This window comes from Felis catus, chromosome C1, assembly GCF_018350175.1.
Source record: "Felis catus isolate Fca126 chromosome C1, F.catus_Fca126_mat1.0, whole genome shotgun sequence".
Taxonomy (NCBI): Eukaryota; Metazoa; Chordata; class Mammalia; order Carnivora; family Felidae; genus Felis; species Felis catus.
Window position 1 is genome coordinate 213,536,016 of NC_058375.1, and position 22,197 is coordinate 213,558,212.

The 22,197-nt window shown below is 56.8% G+C and overlaps 1 protein-coding gene across 2 annotated transcripts; it reads left to right on the top strand.

The window, feature by feature from the left end:
• Positions 1-16,162: 16,162 nt before the first annotated feature.
• On the top strand, positions 16,163-21,166 carry PTMA (prothymosin alpha). Of its 2 annotated transcripts, none has more exons than XM_003991251.5 (5): positions 16,163-16,402; positions 19,148-19,219; positions 19,484-19,580; positions 20,084-20,157; positions 20,415-21,166. In XM_003991251.5, exons 1-5 carry the CDS (start codon positions 16,358-16,360, stop codon positions 20,460-20,462), a joined length of 336 nt encoding a protein of 111 aa, XP_003991300.1. In that variant the 5' UTR covers positions 16,163-16,357; the 3' UTR covers positions 20,463-21,166. The 2 variants fall into 2 exon arrangements, with proteins under 2 accessions (XP_003991300.1, XP_006935748.1); XM_006935686.4 differs by having other exon boundaries at positions 16,164-16,402; positions 19,487-19,580.
• The last annotated feature ends 1,031 nt before the right edge of the window (positions 21,167-22,197 follow it).

The following is a 22,197-nucleotide window of genomic DNA, read 5'->3' on the forward strand; positions in this document are numbered from 1 at the left end:
ACCGATGTGCACACGTACCAACACGCACATCGATAGGTGCTCACGCAGACACAGATATGCACACGCAGGCACACACACATACACACACACATGCACGCCTCGCACAGGCACCCATAGACACGCTAACAGACACGTACTTGCACACACAGGTAGCACACTCAGCCAGGTCTCAGGTTCCGGAGGAGGAACTACTGGTCTCGGCCACCGTTGCCACCTCCTTCCTCCTGGAGACACCAGGCCAGCAGAGGGCGCCCAAGGCCCCTTCCCTCCAGGCCCAGTCCCGGCGGGAGGGGGAGCATGTGGTCACCACCCACCTTCCCAAACCAGGTCCCCTTTGTTCTCCGGCCTGGCCTGGGAGGAGGCCACCGCGCCTGGGGATCACCTAGTCACAGAGTCCTCTGGGCCCTGCTTGGTCTCACTCGTCTTGGCCCAGGAGATGAGCTGGGGGGGCCACAGGGCAGTGGGATGGCTGACGCTGAAGGCCAGTGCCAGCACAGGGATGGCCGCCACAAGGAGGGAGAGCCAGCCCACTGCCCAGGGCACATCAGGCAGGACCGTGCAGCCCCCAGGGCCCTCACGGGCTTGCAGCCCTTCCCCCCTCCCCATTTTCTGTCCAAGAATTTGTTAACATGTTGTCTCCTGGGAGGAGAACCCTGAACACTGAAATGGAGAGTCCTCCCCTCTCACCAGTGCCCAGCTCTTCTGGCCCCGTCAAGCCACTGGGGAAGCCTCTGATTCCTCAAGAAATCAAAGCCTGAGGTTTTCCCGACCCCCAACCCTGAAACCCAGAGTCCTATGCTAAGCAGAGGCTATGCCTGGGAATCATTGGAGATCTGCCTCTGCTGCCTACAAGTTAAAAGCCTTGAGCCAGTGATCCACCCTTCTGAGCCTCAGTTTTCTCATCTGTAAAATGGGCACCCTTAACGGTTGCTGCCCTCAGGTGTATGCAAGGACAAACAAGGTAGCACATGCAGAGACCTGGTTTGGGGCCAGGCACCTGGCACATGGAAGTCGGGTGTTATTCCCTTGTGATTACTGTGTGCTGAGCCCTTTCCAGGCTGAGACGGTGTCTGGACCCCAGCAGAGAGTCGCACGGTATGTGCTCACTAAACCCGGGGGCATGAGCACGATAGGGGTCAGCCTGGGAATGGCACACCTATGCCATCAGCAAACAGCAGGCATCAGGGAGCACCTGGCAAGATGCCAGGCCTTGTTTTCCAAGTGGTTCGTTTCTCAGGGACTTGAATGTCTATTCCTGGTGGGGCCAAGCTCTCAACCTGGCCATGGGCCTGGGCTGAACGAGGTTCCTCCTCCTCCTTCTCCCAGGACAGGAGGACTAGGCTAGTCCTCCCTGTCCACTCTTCCATACCCGATTCTTAGCTGTCCCACCATAACCAGGCTCTGCGGAGCTCAGGAGTGGGCGTCTGCACCTCCTCTTCGCCCCAGGCTGGTCCGGGGTGGGGGTCTCCCCATCCCTCGAGGCACTGCTGCCCCTTTCTGAAGGCAGGTGGGGAGCCCTGGCTGAGCCTGTGCCGGGGTGGGCCCTCCTATCTCCTGCTACCCGGCCCCTTGCTTAGTGGTGAGCTGTGCATGGGGCTCAGCAGGGCCCAGGCAGGCTTCTCTTGTCATTAGCAGCCCGGCCTCACTCCAAGTGAATTAGCTAGTCCTCGGGGAACGAGTGCTGAGGCCTGCAGGCTCCTGGCACTGGCCAGTGATTCATTCACCATAGCCTCACCCCCTCCAGAGGCCAGCAGTGTCCCTGCCCCCAGACCACTGGCCTGGCTGGCGGCCGGGGAGCGGGAGGCTGGTGCCCAGAGCAGCCCCGGCTGCCCGTCCATCTGCCTGCATCATCCTATTAATCAGGCTGCTCCCTGCTCCCTCCGGTGGCACTGGCTTCCATCCCCCTGCCCCTCCTTCATGCAGGCCCGGTGGCCCTGGATCTGTGCCCGGCCCCGCTTCCGCCAACCTGGCCACCCTGCCAGGCTCTGACTCCCATTCCCTTCATCCCCTGGGCCCCTCGAGTGACCCAAGGGAGTCCCCCTCATCCTTTCCCTCTCCCTCTTTGCCTTCCTGCCCCCTCAACTGAAGCCCTGGGATTCACTTAACCAGTCTTGATGAAAAACAGAAGCGCTGCCCATGCCTTAGAAGTTCCCAGTAACTGCCTGGGGCCGGTCCCTGCCAGCCTCAGGCTGGGTCTTGGCTTTAGGTCTAACTGGATGAGGAAGATACCACCTTGCTCTCTACCACGAAAGCCCACGGGCTTAGGGGCCCACGGGCATCCCTTCAATGACATCCCACCCCTCATTTTCATTTACTCAACAAGAAATGCATGTTTAGAAGCAGGTGTTGATGAATGAATGAATGAATGAATGCCCTTCCCCACAGCAAATGGTGACTTCTCTTCATCAACTCATGTGACTCACATCTTCTCAGATCTCTGGCTTGGAAACTGTCCTACTGCCCCTACAGAGTGGAAAGCACCTACATTCTGTGGCCAGAAGATGCAAATTCCAGCCCTGGCCTGTTGTCTCTAAGCCGTGCGATCAGGTCTCTGAGCCAACAGGTCCTCATGGTCATGTTGGGCTGATCCCCCTCCCCCAGGCTAGCTTTGAGGATTAGAGGCGTTTTATCTTGTGCAAGGAAAACAGGGCATAGAGATACCACCCAAATGGCGGCCACGAGAGGACTCCGCTCAAAGTGCTCTTCCTGGGGGGCCTCCCTGGCACATATGTGTGCCATTTCCCCTGTATTGTTCTGTAATCCTTGATGGTTGCTCTGTAATTGCTCCCAAATGGTTTCATCGTAATAAATAGCATCTGCAGAGCTGTTCACAGTTTACAAACTAACTTTTCCCCCATCCCCTTCCCACCTTTACAAAAAGAAACTTAGAGGCCCAGAGAAGTTAATAGATTTCTCTAAGACCACACAGGAAGGAGGAGGCAGAGCTCACCTCTCCCCAGCCTGTGGAGCCTGCTGGTCCCTAGACTACTGTCTCCCCAGTTCCAGGCGGGAGAGTGAGGCACAGGGTAGGAGCGGGCAGGAGGCAAGGGGTCTGATGGCCAATGGGGAAGGTGGGCATTTCCAAGGCAGGCTGGGCACACGGGTGTCTGTGCAAGATTGTGTGCTCATCTGTGTGTGTGGCTGTTCAGGTTGAGACAAGGTGATCCCGAAGGAGGCTTATGGAGGGATCATGTCTCCCAGGATGCGATGTGGAACTAGGTTATTTCCATAGTCTCTTTCTGTTTTTATTTTAATTTATTAAAAAAATTTTTTTAAACATTTATTCATTTTTGAGAGATGGAGAGAGACATAGCACCCGTGGGCGTGGGGCAGAGAGAGGGAGACAGAATCTGAAGCAGGCTCCAGGCTCTGAGCTGTCAGCACAGAGCCTGACTTGGGGCTCGAACCCACAAACCGTGAGATCATCACCTGAGCCAAAATCAGACACTTAACTGACTGAACCACCCAGGTGCCCCACTAATTTATTTATTTTATTTATTTTTTAGTGTTTTGTTTATTTTTGAGACAGACACAGACACTGTGAGCGGGGGAGGGGCAGAGAGCGAGGGAGACACAGAATCTGAAGCAGGCTCCAGGCTCTGAGCTGTCTGTGCAGAGGCCGATGTGGGGCTCCAACCCACAAACCGTGAGATCATGACCTGAGCCAAAGTCAGACGCTTAACCGACCGAGCCACCCAGGTGTCCCAATTTATTTTTTAAAAGTAGGCTCTACGCCCAACATGACTTGAACTCACGGCCCCGAGATCAAGTGTTGCATGCTCTACTGACTGAGCCAGCCATTTGCCCCCTCCCTTTCTGTTTTTAGACTTAGGTGACTCAGAAACTTCCAGAGAAATACTCACTCATTGGAATGAAACGTCTCCATTGGAACTGAAGTTCCATTATCATGCAGATAAGCTGCATTATTAGCTGTTCGTTTGATTTGCTTATTTTGTTTGTTCAGAAAACTGAGGGACCTGTCCAGGACGTGGTCCTGTCGCGGAGGTGCAGTGAGGTGAGGATGAGAGATGAAGACAGCACAGCAAGGAGCCACAGAGGGGTGGCTCTGTGGCTCTGCCCCGGGGAAGTAGATGTGGCAGGGCCAGTCCTCAGAAGGAAAGGTCCAGATCTACCCAGAGCAGCACCGCTCATCATCTTTGGAGGAGTCCCCGTTGGAGGATACTTCCTCTGGGAAGCCCTCCATAACTGCTCAGGCAAAGCTCATGTGCTGTCTCCTCTGGTGTCCTCTGCTCTGGCCCCAGGACCTTCCCGACTGTGCCTGCCTCTCCTATTGGGTGGTGAGCAGGACAGGGAGCCTGTGTGTGTGTGTGTGTGTGTGTGTGTGTGTGTGTGTGTGTATATGCTTACAGTTGGGAAGGTTAGAAAAATACAGAAGAGTCCAAAGGAGGATGAAGCAAACACCCATGCACCTGCAGGGTCTGGCTTCGTGCCCCAGTCCCTCGGTGGGAAGGGGGCTTACGTGACGGCTGACGTCCCAGGCACATGCTCATGTCTGCACGTGCGCGAACACACGTGTCTGGCCTGCACTCATGAAACATGTCGCCCGACGTGGGGCTGTGTTCATGGTTGTACTTACAACACACGTGCACACCCGTAATCTGGAAGGGGGCGTGTCGCAGAGAAGAGGGAAGCTGGGCCAAGGCCGGGTGTGGCCGCTGCTGGCCTGCCCTGTCTGCTGACGGTTTCCAGGCCAACTGCCCCTCCCACTCGGGCTTCCGTCTGGATAGACAAGGCAGCCTACCTTGGCTACCCAGAGCCCACACGTGAGCCAGCAGGGCTGGGGCTTCCTGACCCTATTTCCGGGGTTTCGGGCTGCAACACTTGGCTCTTTCCCAGCCTTTCCTGCTGAGCCCTCTGCCAGCCCTGTCCCCTGACCTCCAGCAGCAAGGAGGTAGCAGGCAGGCCTGTCTCCAGGATGACTTACAAGCACGGGTGTGGCTGCCGGGAACAGATAAAGACCGAGCCCCCCACCCCCCCAGGAGGGGGACCAGAGGGCAGGGATCAGTGCCTTCAGGGCAGAGCTGGGTGACCTCAGAGCTAATACCACCAACCACACTGCCACGGTTTCTTGAAAGGCAGCAATCACGGAGCTTTGTGCATGGAAATTACCATCAAGTAATGATAATAAAAAATTACCAGTATGTTCGAAGTCGTGGCTTGCTCTGTCACTGACATGTGAGCAAAACAATTGCTGCCCAGTGTCCTCGAAGAGCTCAGGTGCCCCCGTATCCTGCAGAGTGGTTCAGTTCTCTCCACCTTGACCCCAGCTCAGCTCCTAGCCCCCAGGCGGGCACATCCTGTGCCTCGGGGGCTCTGAGCCTGCGAGGACAGCTGGGGTCATCGAGAGGGTCTTGTCCGTATTTCGCCGGGCGTTTGTGAGCCCCTCGGGGTCCCGGGCTTTCCCAAGGCCATCCAGGGAGTGAGGGGGTGTGCTGGGCTGGGTGGTAGCTCTTCCCAGCCTGCCTTTGGTTTCTCTGAGGGACCAGCCCAGGCACAGCCATGGAACGTCTAGGTTGACCATCCCAGGAAATAGTCAGGGAGGCTGTCGGTGCCCCCCTGTTCCGAGATCCCGAGGCTCGTTTCTGGGAGTGTTTGGGGCCACATCTCCTTAAGGCTGAGAAGCGTGGCAGCACTTGGGGGACACATTCCTGTCACTAGAGGAGAGAGCCAAATCTGAATTATTCGATGTAAATGCCATGAAGAGGGTCATGGAGAGGCTGATTTTTCACTCCTCCTTAAATCATGTGCTGAACTTTACCATCTCTTGGAAAGTCCCCCAAAGACAAGAGAATGGTAATGGGAAATGGAAGGTGGGACGGAAGTAAAGTGTCAGGGAGGGGCCGAGTCACCAAACCACAATGGGGCAGGGACGCTGGGAAGGGGCCAGGGCAAGGGCGAAGGGAGGCCAGTACTGGCAGTCGGGGCAGAGGGGGCGGACCCGTCTCCACCCCATCAGCACCCTTTGGGGGCCTCCACTTCTTCTCCTGTAAAATGGGGCAACCACCTGGATTGAGGTGAGGCTTAAATGGCACAACCAGTGTGGAAGTGCTTTAGGTATAAAGGGGCCCAGCTTGTGTAATTACCGCTTTATTATTTTTTAAGTTTATTTATTTATTTTGAGAGAGAGAGAGCACATGTGCATGCACACATGCAGACGAGGGGCAGAGAGAGAGGGAGAGAGAGAGAATCCCAATCAGGCTCCGCACTGTCAGCACAAAGCCTGACGTGGTGCTCGAAGCCATGAACCGTGAGATCATGACCTGAGCCCAAATCATGAGTCCAATGTTTAACCACCTGAGCCGCCAGGCACCCCAGTTACCACTTTAATTAATTTTGGCCTCAGCTCTAACGTATATTGAAATACCTAGAGGCCAACAGAAAAAGAATCATTGAAGAAGCTAGGCTAAGGAAATAAGGTAGCATATATGAGGAAGCCAGGCATTGGGTTCCTCCTATTAACCTCAGGGTATGTTCTGGAACTCAGAAGTGCCCTCAGGATGGTTGCTGTGCTTCCCACGGCCCAGTCAGAGAGGGGAATGGGATTTGGTACAAGATAAGAAGGATCTATAATGACAAAACGAAACATCCTATTCAAGAGAAGTCTTAGGATGTTGTTACTGAGTCCCATTTGACAGGTGAGAAAACTGAGAACTGGGGGGGGTGCAAATCTTGCCTCAGGACCCACACCGAGTCACAGAGGCAGGCGGGGAGCCCTGATCCAATGGGTTCCTCCCTTCCACACTCCTAGGGGGACATGAAGGGGACGCCTGGGGTTTGCACTCCTAACCAGTAGGTCACACTGTCCTGCTAGTGCTGATGCCAGAGAGAAATTTATCCCCAGGGTCGCTATAAAAGGAACATTGTGCAATGTTGTACATTCAGAGCCCAGGGCCAGGCTGTGGTGAACAGCAGCCCGTAGAATGTCTAAGGCAGATGTTACCAGTTGTCTACTGATGCCATGAAAAAATTCAATGGAACGTCCTGGGAACAGTTCCTTTTCAGGAGGCTGATTTTCTCGTCAGCGCTTGGTGACAAACAGTTGCAGAGTGCTCTTTCACCCAGGCCTCTGGGTCCCACTGGAAAAAATCTTGCCTCACAACCAGAAATCACCAGTCTGAGGAAGACTTCTCTTCATCTCCTGCAACCTGAGAGACACCTGCTGGGGGATGAGAGCCTAAGTGGGTAAAAATAAACTCCTTAGCGATCAACAGAGGAAACCCCAAGATCCTGTCCTTTTTTTAAAAAAAAATTTATTTTTAACGTTTATTTATTTTTGAGACAGAGAGAGACAGAGCATGAACAGGGGAGGGGCAGAGAGAGAGGGAGACACAGAATCCGAAGCAGGCTCCAGGCTCTGAGCCGTCAGCCCAGAGCCCGACGCGGGGCTCAAACTCACGGACTGCGAGATCATGACCTGAGCTGAAGTCGGACGCTTAACCGACTGAGCCACCCAGGCGCCCCCAAGATCCTGTCCCTGACGTTTGAAGAGGCGGGGTGGGCAGAGCCTGGTGGTGGTAGGGCTGCTTAGGACCAGGGACTTTTCCCCGTGAGAGCTGGGGGGCTCTGGAGCCAGGCTGCCTGGTTTCAAATCCCAGCTCCGCCACTGACTTTGGGCCGCACTTGCCTGCTCTGTGCCTCAGTTTCCCCTTTCGGAAGGCGGGGATGACAACAAACCTCACGGGACTGAACCAGTTAATTTGTCTAGAACTCAGAACGACATCGGGTCCGGAGATCATTCAGGAAGCGGGGCCACCACTCTCTCGTGGCCTCTCTACTGCTTATGCCTACAACGTGCTGGGGTTGGGGCTATGGTCCCTTACTGTGCCCCCGATGGGGCAGGTCTGCAGGGTTCCAGTCGTGCAACAAAGTGGAAGTGCACACTTGAAATGTCTCTGTTCGGTCGGGGCAAGCCAGCTTTCAGAAGAGCCCCCCTTCCTGGTGCCCCTCCTGCTGCATTCTCTCCTCACGCACTCGCCTGGCTCGCTTCCGTGTCGGAGCTGCCCAGACTCTCACTCCTGCTCTCACCCGCACATCCTGCCCTGACTTGGGGTTCCTGCCGAGCCCCGCTTGCTCCAGGATGCACCCCCTGACCACTCGGGTCTCTTGAGTTTCCAGAGCTAGTGTCAGTCGGGGCTCCAGTCATTCAGTGAGAGGGAGGGCTGGTGGCATGGAGCCCTGGCAGCCAGGGCCAAGGGGGGGGCTCTATTCCTGGCCAGGGGCCCTTCTGCTGGCAGATCAGTCTCCCATTTTGGGTCCCGGCGCCTCCATCTGTAGAAGGAGGCTCCTTTTCGTCCTCTCCATCTGCGGGGGTGCTTTGCCATAACTGCTTGAAGTAGGTTCAATTTTTCCCTTCTCTGGCACGAAGCAGGTGTCAACACCCTGGCATGGGGGCTCAGTGAAATGTCGAGCCCAATTCCATGTGATTCAGAGCAATCCAGCGGGCATTTCTCGATGAAGCGTCCCCGGGCATGCAGGGCACGGGGCCATGCCGGGCGGGGTCACAGCCAGACCCGCCCTGCCACCACCAGCTCACAGCACATGCAGAGAGGTGGGCACTTACGTGACTGTCCCAGTCCAGAAATCCCTTCTCATTTTAGCTCAGATAATGGGAACAGGGTGGGGACGGAACCAGTGTCGGTTGAGCCTAGGGGTGGATCTTCCAGTCACTTGTGCGCCAGACTCCTACCGGTGGCCCCGAGACGAAGAGAGGCTGGGACTGAAGAAAGCGAACACGGAGAACCCCCACCACGGCAAGAGGACGGCCTTCCATGAAGCTGAGAGCTTTGACTAATTACAAGCTGGGATTCTGAGCTAAGATTCTTAACGCTCGTCCCTCCCTGCTCTAAGAGCTGCTTCATTTCATGTAGGCTCACTTATTTACCTTTTTTTTTTTTTTAAAGTAGGCTCCATGCCCAATGTGGGGCTCGAACTCACAACCCTGAGATTAAGTGTCGTATGCTGTGCTGACTGAGCCAGCCAGGCACCCCCCGTGTAGGCTCACTCATTAACATTAATCATCAATTTCTAATTTCCCTTTTATCTGTTTCTGCAGGCATTCAGAACACATTTGACTCTCTTTCATGAATGTCATGAATTCTTTCATGAATGTCCCTGAATCCAAATTCAGCCTTTATAGTAGTGGTGACTCCTGAAGAACGTTCTGGAATACATTTTTGTCATCCTGAAAGTCTCGATTGAGGGACACCTCCAACGTATGACATATGGCCCAAGACTGATCACCACAAGGTGATAAACACTTTGGGGATCTCAAAAGCACGTCTTGGCCAAGGACTTTGCCCCTCAGAGCTCTGTGGCCCTGCGAACAGCCCAGGAGCATGGACAAGCAGCCATGCTGTTTTCTCCCTGGGAGCTGTGCCACGTTCTCTTCGTTCAGCAAGTGGGAAAACTGAGGCCCTGCCAGGAGCCAAGTGGATTGGGAGGTGTCTGGCTGATGCTTTTGAGGTAACACTCCTAAAGCGCCTCGGTGGCAAGAGACGGCATAATCTGGCACGATCTGGCGAAAGCCACTGAGAGCCATGCAAGGCCTGGCCCCAGGCAAGCGACTGAGAAGTGCCCCAGCTGGGGAAGACGCTGGGGCGGCTCGAAGTTCAGGTGTGTGACCTCGAGCTTTCCTCTCAGGCCTTAACGGCACGAGGCGCTCACATTTCCCTGGAAAAGGGACGCCAGCTGCCCTTCCCTGGGGAGGTTGGGGTTTTGAGGTAATGCTTCATCCTGCTTTGAGATTTTCCTGCAGAATCGTCCCAGTGAGAGCCATGCTTTTTCTCTCCTGTGAGATTCTCAGAAAACCTCTTGGAGGGAGTATTTCTTTCTTTTTTCCTCTTTCTTTCTTTCTTTCTTTCTTTCTTTCTTTCTTTCTTTCTTTCTTTCTTTCTTTCTTTCTTTCTTTCTTTCTTTCTTTCTTTCTTTCTTTTTTCTTTCTTTCTTTCTTTCTTTTTTCTTTCTTTCTTTCTTTCTTTGTTTCTTTCTTTCTTTCTTTCTCCTCCTTCCTTCCTTCCTTCCTTCCTTCCTTCCTTCCTTCCTTCCTTCCTTCCTTATTATTTATTTTTGAGAGAGAGAGAGAGAGAAAGTGTGAGCACGGGAGGGGCAGAGAGAGACGGGGACAAAGGATCCGAAGTGGGCTCTGTGCTGACAGCAGTGAGTCAGATGTAGGGCTCGAACTCACGAACTGTGAGATCATAACCTGAGCCGAAGTTGGACAGACACTCAACTAACTGAGACACCCAGGCTCCCCTAAGTGGAGAGGACATTTTTTTTTTATTAAAAAAAATTTTTTTTTAATGTTTTTGTTTTACTTTTTGAGAGAGAGAGAGAGAGAGAGAGAGAGAGAGAGAATATGAGACTGAGCAAGAGCCAGGGAGGGGCAGAGAGAGGGGGAGACACAGAACCAGAAGCAGGCTCCAGGCTCTGAGCTGTCAGCACAGAGTCGGACGCGGGGCTGGAACCCACAAGTCGTGAAATCATGACCTGAGCGGAAGTTGGACGTGCAACTGACTGAGCCACCCAGGTGCCCTGGAGAGAGTGTTTCTGAAAGGAGTCTGAGACTTCTCCCCCTGCTCTAGAGGCCCTGGCTCCCACCTGGATCTAGAAAAAGATTCCCGTGCTCGTGACTGTCACTGCGCATGTCAGCCTTCCCGGCACATGGCAGCTGAGAGCCCTCTCGGGAGGGTGCGGGAGGTCCTGATCCGGGCGCCGCCAGCTTGCTCTGTGATCTTCGCTAAGCCCCTCAATCCTTCTGCTCTGCCATGTGCAAACCAAATGCTCCCAGCGTCACCCTGGATCCTCCACGGCAAAGACAAGCAGAATCCAAGCGGGGGGCTGTTTTTGGATCAGGGGCCACAGGACCCGTCTTGGCGGTGCTTATAGATTTCTTCGGAAACGCCGTTCTCACCCGCTTGTGGACAAGGACTGAGCCAGTGTGACCAGCGTGTCCCAGGGTGCCTGGGAGTTTCCTGGTTGTAACACTGAGAAGCCCCGTGTCCTAGAACAACCTGGAGAGTTGGTCACTCTGTCCGTACTCCACTTTGGTGTGAGAGGATGAGTAAATTCTGGCTGGTGGTGCGTCCTCCACACCTTACACCCTCTCCCTGTAAACATGGCTGGAGGTGGCTTCTCTGCCAGGGGTGAAGGGAAGACCCGTTTGAGATTAACAGAGATGAAGAAAGCAGACATTCCAAGCTACCTCTCCCCAACTTCGAGCTTACTTCTGACCTGGAGGGGGCACACAGACCCTTATCTAGGACCCACTGGAGACTCCTGTCTTGCTGGGTTCCCGTGTGGGGCCAGGTAGCAAGAAGGGACAGGTGTGGAGATGTCCAGTTCAATGCCTCCTCGCGTCACATATAGGTGTTTAACCTTTCCTTGGATGCGCCGCCCTCACAGGCATTCACGGGGCAGGGAGACCGATGTGCTGGCACACGTGCACCCCCCCCCCCCAACCAGCACCTTCACCTGCCAGCATGATGCCGGGCCCACGCACTCACGAACAGTAACCAGAGCTTAAGCAAAACACCCACGGAGCTTGAGCTATGCAAATAGGCGTGCACACACACACACACACACAGATGGATGCAGGGAAGAGGGGCTGGGAAACGGCATGGGCAGGCAGAAGATTCCTGGAGACAGCATGGGGGGGGGGAGGGCATGTGCACGGGAGTCCAGAACGGGCACCATGGCGCGAGCGTGCTCAGGAGGCGGCGGTGGCCATGGACACAGCACACACACCTCCCCCAGCCTCCTTATCTAGTCTCCAACCAGAGCTCCGGTTTGGCATGTTTGGGGGCAGGCCCTGAACATCAAGAGATGTCCCCCACCCTCCCCCTGCCAGGCAGGAGCCTCTTGGGGCTGCCAGACCTGTGTAGGTACCAGGGCCTTCTGGGAGAAAGGGCAGGCCCGGACGTGCTGCACAGGGGAGCAGGCGTGTGGGGGGTGGCTCTTACACAATCCCATCCGGGCTCGGCAAGGCGGGAGAGTTGAAAGGCCCCTGGCAGCTCCCCAGGCCCTTCTGCCCGGGCAAGGAAACCACAGCCTGAAACGCCTGGGTTTCTGAAGGGCGGGAAGGCGGGAGTTTTTGAGGCCTGCTCCACTCAGGCTGCCTCCCAGACTCTGTCATTCCTCTGAGGCCAGAGGGGCTGCCGAGCATGTCGGGCACCGAATCATCGGCTTCCGGAAACTGCGCTAGGCTGGCGCCCTCGTTTCCCACTGACTATGGGAAGAATTTGCTGAAGACATTGTTCCTTTGCCCAGAGATCTGCAGACACCGAAACCTATCCACTTAGGTGCAGAAAGCAGCTGGAAGATGGGGCCCTGAGAAGACCGATGCTTTTCCTGGACGGATGTGCCAGATACTCTTCTAAGCACTTTCTGAATATTAACCAGTTCAATTCCCACCATAACCCCAGAAGGCAGGCAACTGTTATTGTCATCTCCATTTTTTTAGAGGTGAGGAAATGACTTGCCTAGTTTCACACAGCTAGCACGTGGCAAGACTGGGATATGAACCCAGGCAGCTTTACCAGCGTTTATAACCTTTTTGGTCTTTTGGGAATCAAGCAGACCTGTGAGACAACCAATTAGGAATACATTGGAAATGGCTTAGGAGCCAGGGTTGCAAACATAAGTGCCTACAGGGCCAGACAGGTGAAAAAAGTGTGACTCAGGCCTGGCAGCGACAGGCCTGTGGTCCCAACTGGAGAATGTGTAGGTAACCCAGAGGTGTCCTTATACAAATTCCTTAAAAACAAAACTTGCCTGGGGGCCACTTGGGGCCCCTGCCTTAGAGAAGCTCTAACCTAAGCCCAGGGCACCTCTGACATGCACGTGGAAATGTGGTCTAACAGGGCATACCAGCTCATCTTGGGAGGTTTCAAAGGCCACAGAAGCAGCAAAGGACAGAGATGTAACAGTGAGTGGAAGTGACAGAGGACAGGAAGAACAGCCATTCAGAAACAGCAAAGATGATGTGAGTGGCCTGTCCCTGGAGGAACGGAGGCTCTTGATAGCCTAAATAACTCCATCACTTATGAGTCCAAGGAGGTCCAAGGAGGCCACTTCTGCTCCAGGACACATCTAACAAGGCAGAGTCTTTCATTTTAGGATTTTAGCCCCAGCTTGGTCACTGATTCACTTGGTTACTTCAAGTTCCTTGCTATAATCCTTGGTCTGCTCTTTTGACTTGTTACAAGTAAAGTGATACCATATTGGAGGCTGAACGTACAAATTTGCTGATTTTCAATTGGTTTTGACCTACAAAAACATCAGTTTCATACGATTCAACCCTATAATTGTCCTGTCTACCTTGCAAGATGCAGAGGATAAATGAAAATGCTTGAGGGGTGAGCCAAAGACTCCCTGCTATGTACACAGCAAGCGCTCAGTGAATGCTTGTTGAATGTAAATACTGGTTCCAGAACCAGGTGCGCAGGAGCCTTCCTTACTGCTTCTAGCAGAGCCAACAGCTTGGGGGACAGGGGGTGGGGAGGGGGACAGGGTCAGGCAAAGCAGTTCTTCGAGGGAAATTCACGCTCACCCAGCTCCTCCCAAACGTCTGCAGCATTGCCCAGAACCACTCCCCTACGCCCTCACCGCCCCCCCACCCCGCACCCCGCCCCTACCCCTGCCCCTGCCCCTGCCCCTGAGCCATAATCCAGAAGTCATGTCCAGTTTTCAGCTTGGATATACAGACTGCCCAAGGTCACCATTCAGGGAGGTTAGAAGCCTCAATTGCTTAGATGTGGCACAGACCAAGCTCTCGCTGCATCTGGGTTTTGTGGACTGAACAATTCCTTCTAGGGTAAACCAGAGATTAATGGATGCAAGGAAGGTAGAAGGCGCTGTCCTGCCTCATTTACGATGCCGCACAATCCCTCCAGTTCTTGGAGACTGTGGCACAAAAGAGGAGATCACAGCGGCAGCGGACAACAAGCCCTTTCCTCCTCTGGGGCGAAGAACCGCCCCAGGTCCACGCCGCAATAAAGGCAGCTGGCCGGGGGAGGAAGGGACCGAACAAAGAGTTGGGACGCGTGGTCCTTGGGGATACTATTGCGAGTCCCTTGGACTGACGCGCGCCCACCCTGCCGAAAATCCCACTTCCAGCCATTGGGGTGCCTGGGGGCAGGACAGAGACCCGCAGACGCCCCCTCCGCTGCCGCGTACCCGGGACGGGATGGCGACCGCCAGGCAGCAGGAGGTGGCGCGATGCTCCCGCCCTTTCCAGCACCTGTCCTACGTTTCTCCCGGGCAAAGGACAGGGAGCCCGGGCTTCTCTCTTCCCAGAAGACAAGTCGCTTGGGAAAAGCCCCAACGGCCAGACTGACAGATGTGAACCAGGATGCGGGCCTGACGCGTGCGGGACAGGGGAAGCGGGGAGGGGGCCCAGACCCAGGTGGCGCCCCTGCACTCCGCGCCTCCTCCCGGCGGGGAAGCGGAGTCCCGGGTCATAGGAGGCAGCCAGGCGGATGCGTGGTAAGCTCAGCAAAGGGAGTCTCGAGGTGGGAATGGGGTCAGCGAGCCCCTGACCTAAGAGAAACAAGAAGGGCGACTCAGTCTCTCCTCCCGTTCCTCACTTGAAGCTCTACTGGATTTGGCATCCGTCCCTCCTCCACGACTTAAGACTCCGGGTTTTCTCCATTCCCAGATCGGCGGCCCCAAGAGACAGACAGCGGAACCTGCCAATGGCAGGACGCAAAGCGTCAACTTTGTGTTCGCCCGCCACTCTCAGCCAGTGTGCGCCCGTTTCTCCGGAGTCCCGCCTTCCGTGTCGGGCGCCCCCTTTTGGCAACACGGGGATGAACCCTATCTGTCGCCATGTTGAGTGCGGCACAGAGAGTTTATTTATTTTTTTTTCTGGAACATTTTCCCATCTATTCTAATCTTTCTTCCCACACGGCTGGCCTCTTACTTCGACAGCCAAGCGCGGTTGCAATAAGGAGGGTGTAGCCTGCGGTTTTCGGATCGTCTGCGTGATCTGATCGCCACGTCACGCCACGCTTACCGAGCCCAACGCCATCTTGAGTGTGGCGCCTTGATGGTTCTCTTCTCAGGGCTCCGCGTGGTTCCCTAAATGGCGCCCCAAACTTCAAGGAGTCCCCAAGGACTAGCCCAACTGGTCTAAAGGACGATTATTTCCCCCAGTAAACTCTCAGTGTATAAGCTCATGTGCCCCTCGCAGTCCCTTAAGGGCGGTGAGAGAGGGTAGACTCGATGGCCGGGCAGTGGAAGGAGGCTCCCAGAGGCTGTCACGACGGCAGTGACGGTCCGGGGCAGGCGCTGTCCAATGCCCTGGGGTGCGGAGACCGCTGTGTGGTGCGACGCCCGTGGGATTGTCCTGTTCGAAGGCAGGAGCCTGCACCGGCCCACGGCTCCCCTCGAAGCACGAATCCCAGAGAGTGTGCTTGGCACGGACCCCGCTCGTCGGGTGGCTCAGGCGGCCAACGCCGGGGCTGGTGGTGGGCAAAGGGGGTCACCTCTTCAAAGACTGGGGCGTCTGGGGCTGGGCAGAGGATGTTGACGACGTAAAGACGGGGCGGCCTAGGAGCGCGGGTCTCGGCCTCGCGCCCTCAATGATCGTCTTAGGGCTACCGCCCACTTGCCATGGGACAATTCTTGGTTGAAGGTGCCCAGGAGCGGGGGGCGGGCACCTCCCCGGGCACTGCACAGGGCACCGCCCCGGGCGAGCGCAGCCCAGCACCCGGCCCTCCCCTCCCCCTCGCTGGCAGCCGTCGTGCGCGCCGGTCGCCGCCTCCTTTTCCCTCCCCCTCCTTCCGAGCAGCAGCGGGGAGGGGAAGACGGGGGGGGGGGGGCTGGGCGGGCAGCTTTGCCGCGCTTTGGCTTTCTGCGTCAGCAGCCCCAGCAAAACAGCTGCGGGAGCGCGCGCCCCGAGCGCGCGCGCGCGCCCCTCCCCCACGGCGCCGGCGCCGCCGAGACCCGGCAAACTAAGGCCCTGAATGACAGTGCGGCCGGCGACTGCGCAGCGCGGGACGCACCAAGGCACTGCCGCTTTAAGCACGCTTGCCCATTGTTCGGAATCGAGCCAATGAGCGAGCGCCCGCTCCCTGTGCTCAGCCAATAGCATTCGGGCAGAGGAGGCCGAGCGCCGCCCACTAATCTATATTAAAGGTTCTGGCGCCGCGTGAGTTCCCCACTGGCTGCTCTGAAAAGCCATCTTTGCATTGTTCCTGCGTCCGGCTTCCCGTTCGCCGCAACCACCTCCGCCGCGCGCCTCCTCCGCCACCCCGGACTCCGGCAGCTTTGTCGCCAGAGTCCTCGAACTCTCGCTCTCTTTTTAATCCGCTGCATCGGATCACCGGCGTGCCCCATCATGTCAGACGCGGCCGTGGACACCAGCTCCGAGATCACCACCAAGGTGAGGCTGGACGCCGCCCGCCCCTTCGGGGTCCGAAGGCTGCCGCCGGAGCGGTGTTTGGCGCGCGACGGCTGGGCTGCCCCAAGCTCGCTGTCGTTTCTTCCTGTGGAGAGACTGCTCGCCCCCGGCCTAGGCCCCCCGGCAGCCCACTCTTTTGTGTGCGGGGGAGGGGGCGGGAAGCGCTGCGGGCAGACGTGATGCCCGTCGAGGAGTGGGCCGGGGTGCCCTCGGGGTCCCGAGGGCGGGTGCGGGGGCTGAGGGGCTCGGATGATGGGTGTCGCACAGCTCCTGAAACTTGTTTGTGACTCGTCTGAACAGTGGCGGGAGGAGAGGGGCCGGGCTGGGGGTCGTCAGCCCGCAGGGCACACGGAAATAACTTTGAAACTCGAGCGCGTTTGGAATCGGAAGTGCTGGGGGGGGTGCGCGTTGCAGGCGCGGGTCGGCTGCGGGAAGTGGCGGCTCCGCAGCGAGCGCCCGCCGGCGGCGCTGCTCTTTGTTCGGAGCCGGGCTGCCTCGTTTCGCGCCTTGCAGTGGGTCCGAGGAGGTTTATCGGGACTAAGCTCTGATAAGGCGGAGTGGGGCAGCGGGTCAGCCGGCCGCTACGTCGATTGTCTCCGCGGAGGTGTGAAGGTCTCCTCCGCCCTGGGGGCCCTCAGGGAGGGCGGGGGTAGGCGTCCTCCGGGGAGAGTGCTCCGGGAGCAGCCGCCCAGCTTCAATAATTCAGCGGTGCCGGGTTTGGCTGTGGAGGAGGCGAGCCCACGCGCCGTTGGGGAGGAAACGGAAAGTGAAGGAACGGCGCGCCGCGGCGACGATGGGCGCCCCCCGCGGCTGCCCGGGAAGCACCGTGTGCGCGGCCGCTCCGGAGGCGACGCGGACGAACAAAAGCTGTGGCCGCGGCTGCCCCGTTGCGGGGTCAAGCCGGGCGCCAGAGGTGTTTGGGAGACTGGTGCGGCGGGTTCACTGCCCTCGGTTTTGAGGTCTTGGGCGTTTGGCGCAGTTCTGGTCCTGCGCGCCGGGTAGTTTCCGCGGCCCGCGCGGCGAGCGTCTCCGCCCTCAGCGGGAGCGCGGCACTTTAAGGCACATCGGCGTTTTTACCCTGAGGCTCTTGTCCGCGCCTCTCTCGTGCCCCTACGGGGACGGGGACGAGTCACCTTGGCGTCTCCTTAACCTCTGTGCCCCTGGCGTCACCTCTGGCTCTCTCCCAGGGGTGACTCCCCCTGCGGAGTGGAGCTGGCGACTGGGATCTCCGCAAGGGCTTCAGCCCGGCCCCCTCTGGGCCCAGCCCGGGAACTAGTCGGGGGTGGAAGGGTCGGCCCTTCCCGGTGCGGACGTCCGCGTTCGCTTTCCTTCTAGGCAATTTCCCGCCGGGAATAAATAGCGCGTGGAGCGCGTCCCCGACGGCCTCGGGCTGCCGGTCTGAGAAAGCCCTGTGGACTTCGGGGCGGCCTCCCGCGGGACTTTGCCCGCCAAATGCGAGACGCAGGCCCACGCGTCGAGGCCTGTGGTGGGGGCGTCGAGAGACCCGGAAAGACCGGCGCGCAAGTCGCGCAGTGGCTGGGCCAGCGCAGCCCGCACGCCCCGGGTCTCCAGGGTCAGGGGCGCACTCGGCGGCCCTGGGCCACGTGCTCCGCGCGCGCGGTGCGTGCCGAGGTCCGCGCGCAAAGCCCGCCGGGCGGGGGCTGCGCGCCTGCGCGCCGCGTTCTCCCCGCCCCCACCCGCTCCCCGGGGCTTCGGCCGCCAGGGGGCGGGAGCGGGCGGTGCCTGGGTTCGCGGCCCGTCGGCCCGGGGTAATGGGGCCGACAGGTGCCCCGGGGCCGCTCACTGGATGGAGGCCGAGCTGCACCGGCGCCCGGCCCGACGCCTGTTTGTGTTGGCAGCCGGTTCGGCAGTGCCAGGTGGAAAAAGTTACGGGGCTTTGGGGCGCCCCCGACGGCGTTGCCCTTTGGACCGTGTCCACTCCTCGAGGTGCGGCCGAACACTGAGAGCCGCCGCGCGGACAGCGAGAAGCTGGGAGGGAGATGGGGAGCTCCGGGCCGCGCGCATCTGAACAAGGGTCGAGTCACCCAAGCTGGGGTGCATTTCCCGGCAACGGTCTGGGACCTCTTGGGACAGCTGTCACATATAGGGGATTGGTGGGTTCGGGTTTTTTCCAAAGACCTGCCCTTGCAGGTCCTGGGCTACCGTGGGCTTGGAGCTTAAGCTCGGCTCTAAGGCGGCCTTCCCAGTTCTGCCTGTTTGCTTCCTCCCATTCCCTTCCCAGGCTAACCCGCCCACGGGAGTTCTCCCCGCAGCGCCCGGGCCCTCCCTCCATTACCTTATTTATTTATGGCGCATACCTGCTGTCTTCCAAGGAGGATTTGTGAGAGGCGGAGCTCCCTCTGGTTGGAAACCAGTCTGTGATGGGTGTGTGAGAGTGAAGTGTTCCCGGGCTCGTCTGCCCAGCCAGACGGGTTTAAGGCTGTGGTGCCACAGTGGCTCTTTTCCTAAGAAGCATGAGTAAGGGACGGTGGGAACAACTGTAGGGGACTCTTTTTTGGTGTGTTTCTTAAGGGTTGAGAAATCGGAGGAAACCTTGACCACAGACACCCTGGGTATCCTGTGGCCCTTCCTTGCAGTATTTCCAAGTGTAATACGGGGCTGTTAGGACACCCACATCAGCGGTACATACGTGCCTTGAGTCCTGGGTCTCTTTGCCAGCCTTGGGTTTCTCAAAAAGACTTACTGGTTTCCTCTTACTTTTTGAAGGACTTAAAGGAGAAGAAGGAAGTTGTGGAGGAGGCGGAGAATGGAAGAGACGCCCCTGCTAATGGGAACGCTGTGAGTGTCCACCTTCCCCATGACCCCTAACTGCTCTGGGCCAGGAAGTTCTCACTCCAGCTTGGGTTTAATCCTGGTTTGGGGAGGAGGCTGAGCCCTCGGGCAGTTCCTGCATGGTTCCCCTGGTGGAGCTTTAGGAAGATGAATTGATGAGTTCTCTTAGCTGGTCTAGGACTGTAGACCCACTGGTGGGGTCCTGGGGAAGGGATGGGGCAGGACCGATGGCCTGTTCTCATTAACAACCTGGTTATGTTTTCTGTCGAGGAGAATGAGGAAAATGGGGAGCAGGAGGCTGACAATGAGGTAGATGAAGAAGAGGAAGAAGGGGGAGAGGAAGAAGAGGAGGAGGAGGAAGGTGATGGTGAGTAGCCTTGTTCATCTCCCCTTTTGGGGTTCCTTTCCCTTGCTTTGTCTAGAAAAGGGGCAGGAATTGGGGGTTTCTGGCGTTGGAGACCGGTGGACCCCCTGCAGCCGGGTTTGTACTGTGGAGTTAGGACTTTGTTGTAGGCTAGTGAGGCGAAGCTGTGCCCTATGCACCCACACTGACTCCCTTTGGTGCCTCCCGTGCACTGATGTGTTCGTCTGTCCTCTTGGGGTGCAGCCGGCTATGTGGGCCTTTTTTCTTCCTCTGAAGACTTGTGCCCATGTGGCTGGTGTGGTACCCTGGCTGCCCGGTTTGTCGGGCTGCAGAGATCAGGGGTCTCTTGTCCTGGCGATTCTGTTACTGGCAGATCCCCTGAGGCGCTGTGGTGTTGTGTGTCTCTCCCCCCGCCAAGTTCTGGCTGTCACTGGGTGGGCAGGGTACCAAGATTCTTCCCTTAGTTGAGGAGGCAGCATGGTTTACCCTGGGGTTTGGTTCTGCAGGGGAGGAAGAGGATGGAGACGAAGATGAGGAGGCTGAGGCAGCTACGGGCAAACGGGCAGCTGAAGATGATGAGGTGGGTCCTGGCTTGGGTGTGGCTTGGGGGCTAAGGTGTTAACCGCCCGAGGGGCCGCTGATTGGAGTCTGGGGTGGTGAGTGGTCCTGAAAGGCAGGCTCCCTTGTCTTGAGCAGGAATAGGAAGGAACCTAGGCCTGCCTTCCCAGAGCCCTGGAAGCCTCTGGAGGGGCCAGTGCCTGGCCCCTGCTTGGCTATGCCAAGTGGCAGGGGGGCCGCAGGGGGCGGCAGGGGCCTTGACTGTCTTTCTCTGCCCAGGATGACGATGTCGACACCAAGAAGCAGAAGACCGACGAGGATGACTAGACAGCAAAAAAGGAAAAGTTAAACTTAACAAAACAAAAAAAGGCCACCGTGACCTATTCACCCTCCACTTCCCGTCTCAGAATCTAAACGTGGTCACCTTCGAGTAGAGAGTCCCGCCCGCCCGCCCCACGCGGGCAGCGCCACCCGCAGATGACACACGCTCTCCGCCACCCAACCAAAACCACAACGTGAATTTGCAACAGGGGAGGAAAAAAGAACCAAAACTTCCAAGGCCCTGCTTTTTTTCTTAAAAGTACTTTAAAAAGGAAAATTTGTTTGTATTTTTTATTTACATTTTATATTTTTGTACATATTGTTAGGGGTCAGCCATTTTTAATGATCTCGGATGACCAAACCAGCCTTCGGAGCGTTCTCTGTCCTACTTCTGACTTTACTTGTGGTGTGACCATGTTCATTATAATCTCAAAGGAGAAAAAAAACCTTGTAAAAAAAGCAAAAACAACAACAAAAAAACAATCTTATTCCGAGCATTCCAGTAACTTTTTTTGTGTATGTACTTAGCTGTACTATAAGTAGTTGGTTTGTATGAGATGGTTAAAAAGGCCAAAGATAAAAGGTTTCTTTTTTTTCCTTTTTTGTCTATGAAGTTGCTGTTTATTTTTTTTGGCCTGTTTGATGTATGTGTGAAACAATGTTGTCCAACAATAAACCGGAATTTTATTTTGCTGAGTTGTTCTAACAAAGCTGTCTCAAGCCTGTTTTTTCTGTGTTTCATTTCTCTGTAGACTTGAGGAGGGGGTGAAGATGGGAGGGGGAGGGTCTTGAGCTCCAGCCCAGCTAAGTTTCCTGGGGATAGTGGGCCAAAACCCCCAGTTTGCAAGGAGGATGGATATGCCCGTTGGGCTGCATGGTGGGTGGCCATGGTGGTCAGCGACTGAGCCACGACAGGCCACCAAGACATGGGGAAGGACCTTGGAGTTCCGGGTTGAAGGGGGAGCTGCTTAACCTGGGTCAGTCTCCTGCTTACCTCATAGGGTCCCACAACTACCTCATTGGGTATCCTGGAAAGTGTGATGTCCACAGCCCCAGGGACTCCAGAGGAACAGGTCCTAGGGTTGGGGTCTGCACTGGCCAGATGTGAGCCCGGGGCCAAGACCCCAGCCAGGCTGCCTCCCGCCTCCCGGTAGGATAACTGACAACTTTGGCCTTTCCTACTGGGGCCTCTCCCAATTAGTGTGGCTACAGTGGCTCCCCCTGGTGGTGGCATGTGGCATATGCCACCTTCTGGTCCCTTTAAACTTTTCAGGGCGCTAATGCAGCCTTGCCCTGATTTTCCAAGCTCCAGCCTGGAGAAGGAAGTAGGACCTTGGTTAGAAGGGCAGGCCAGCCTGACCCTTAAGCACAGTTGAAGGTGGTAGATGGGCACTTCGGATTTTCAGACACAGGTTGTGAGCAGTGAGGAAAGCTGAGTGAAGCAACGGTGACCTCAAGCTCAAGCCCTCAGGGAGAGGGAGCTATTGGAGCCCCCTAAGCTGCCTGAGGCCTGAAGATGAGCTTCACAAGCAGAAGCCCCCTACAGGCATCCCTAGTGTGTGCCCCTGAATCGTGGTGGTACCCATTCTCTAGGCTGTCAGCAAGATTGAAATCCTACTGGCAAACGGGCTGCAGGACCCACTGTGAGGGGCCTGTTCACTGAGCATGTAAATGTATGGGCTCTGCCACCCGCTGGGGGGACCCTGGGCCTCCTTTGTCCCTCCCGAATGCGGTCTTAAAG

Bases quoted from the DNA above. Each gene is read 5' to 3' on its own strand.
- PTMA (XM_003991251.5), top strand. From the start codon at position 16,358: ATGTCAGACGCGGCCGTGGACACCAGCTCCGAGATCACCACCAAG. The intron at 16,403-19,147 runs GTGAGGCTGGAC...TACTTTTTGAAG, and splicing joins GCTCCGAGATCACCACCAAG to GACTTAAAGGAGAAGAAGGA. The intron at 19,220-19,483 runs GTGAGTGTCCAC...TTTTCTGTCGAG, and splicing joins CCCCTGCTAATGGGAACGCT to GAGAATGAGGAAAATGGGGA.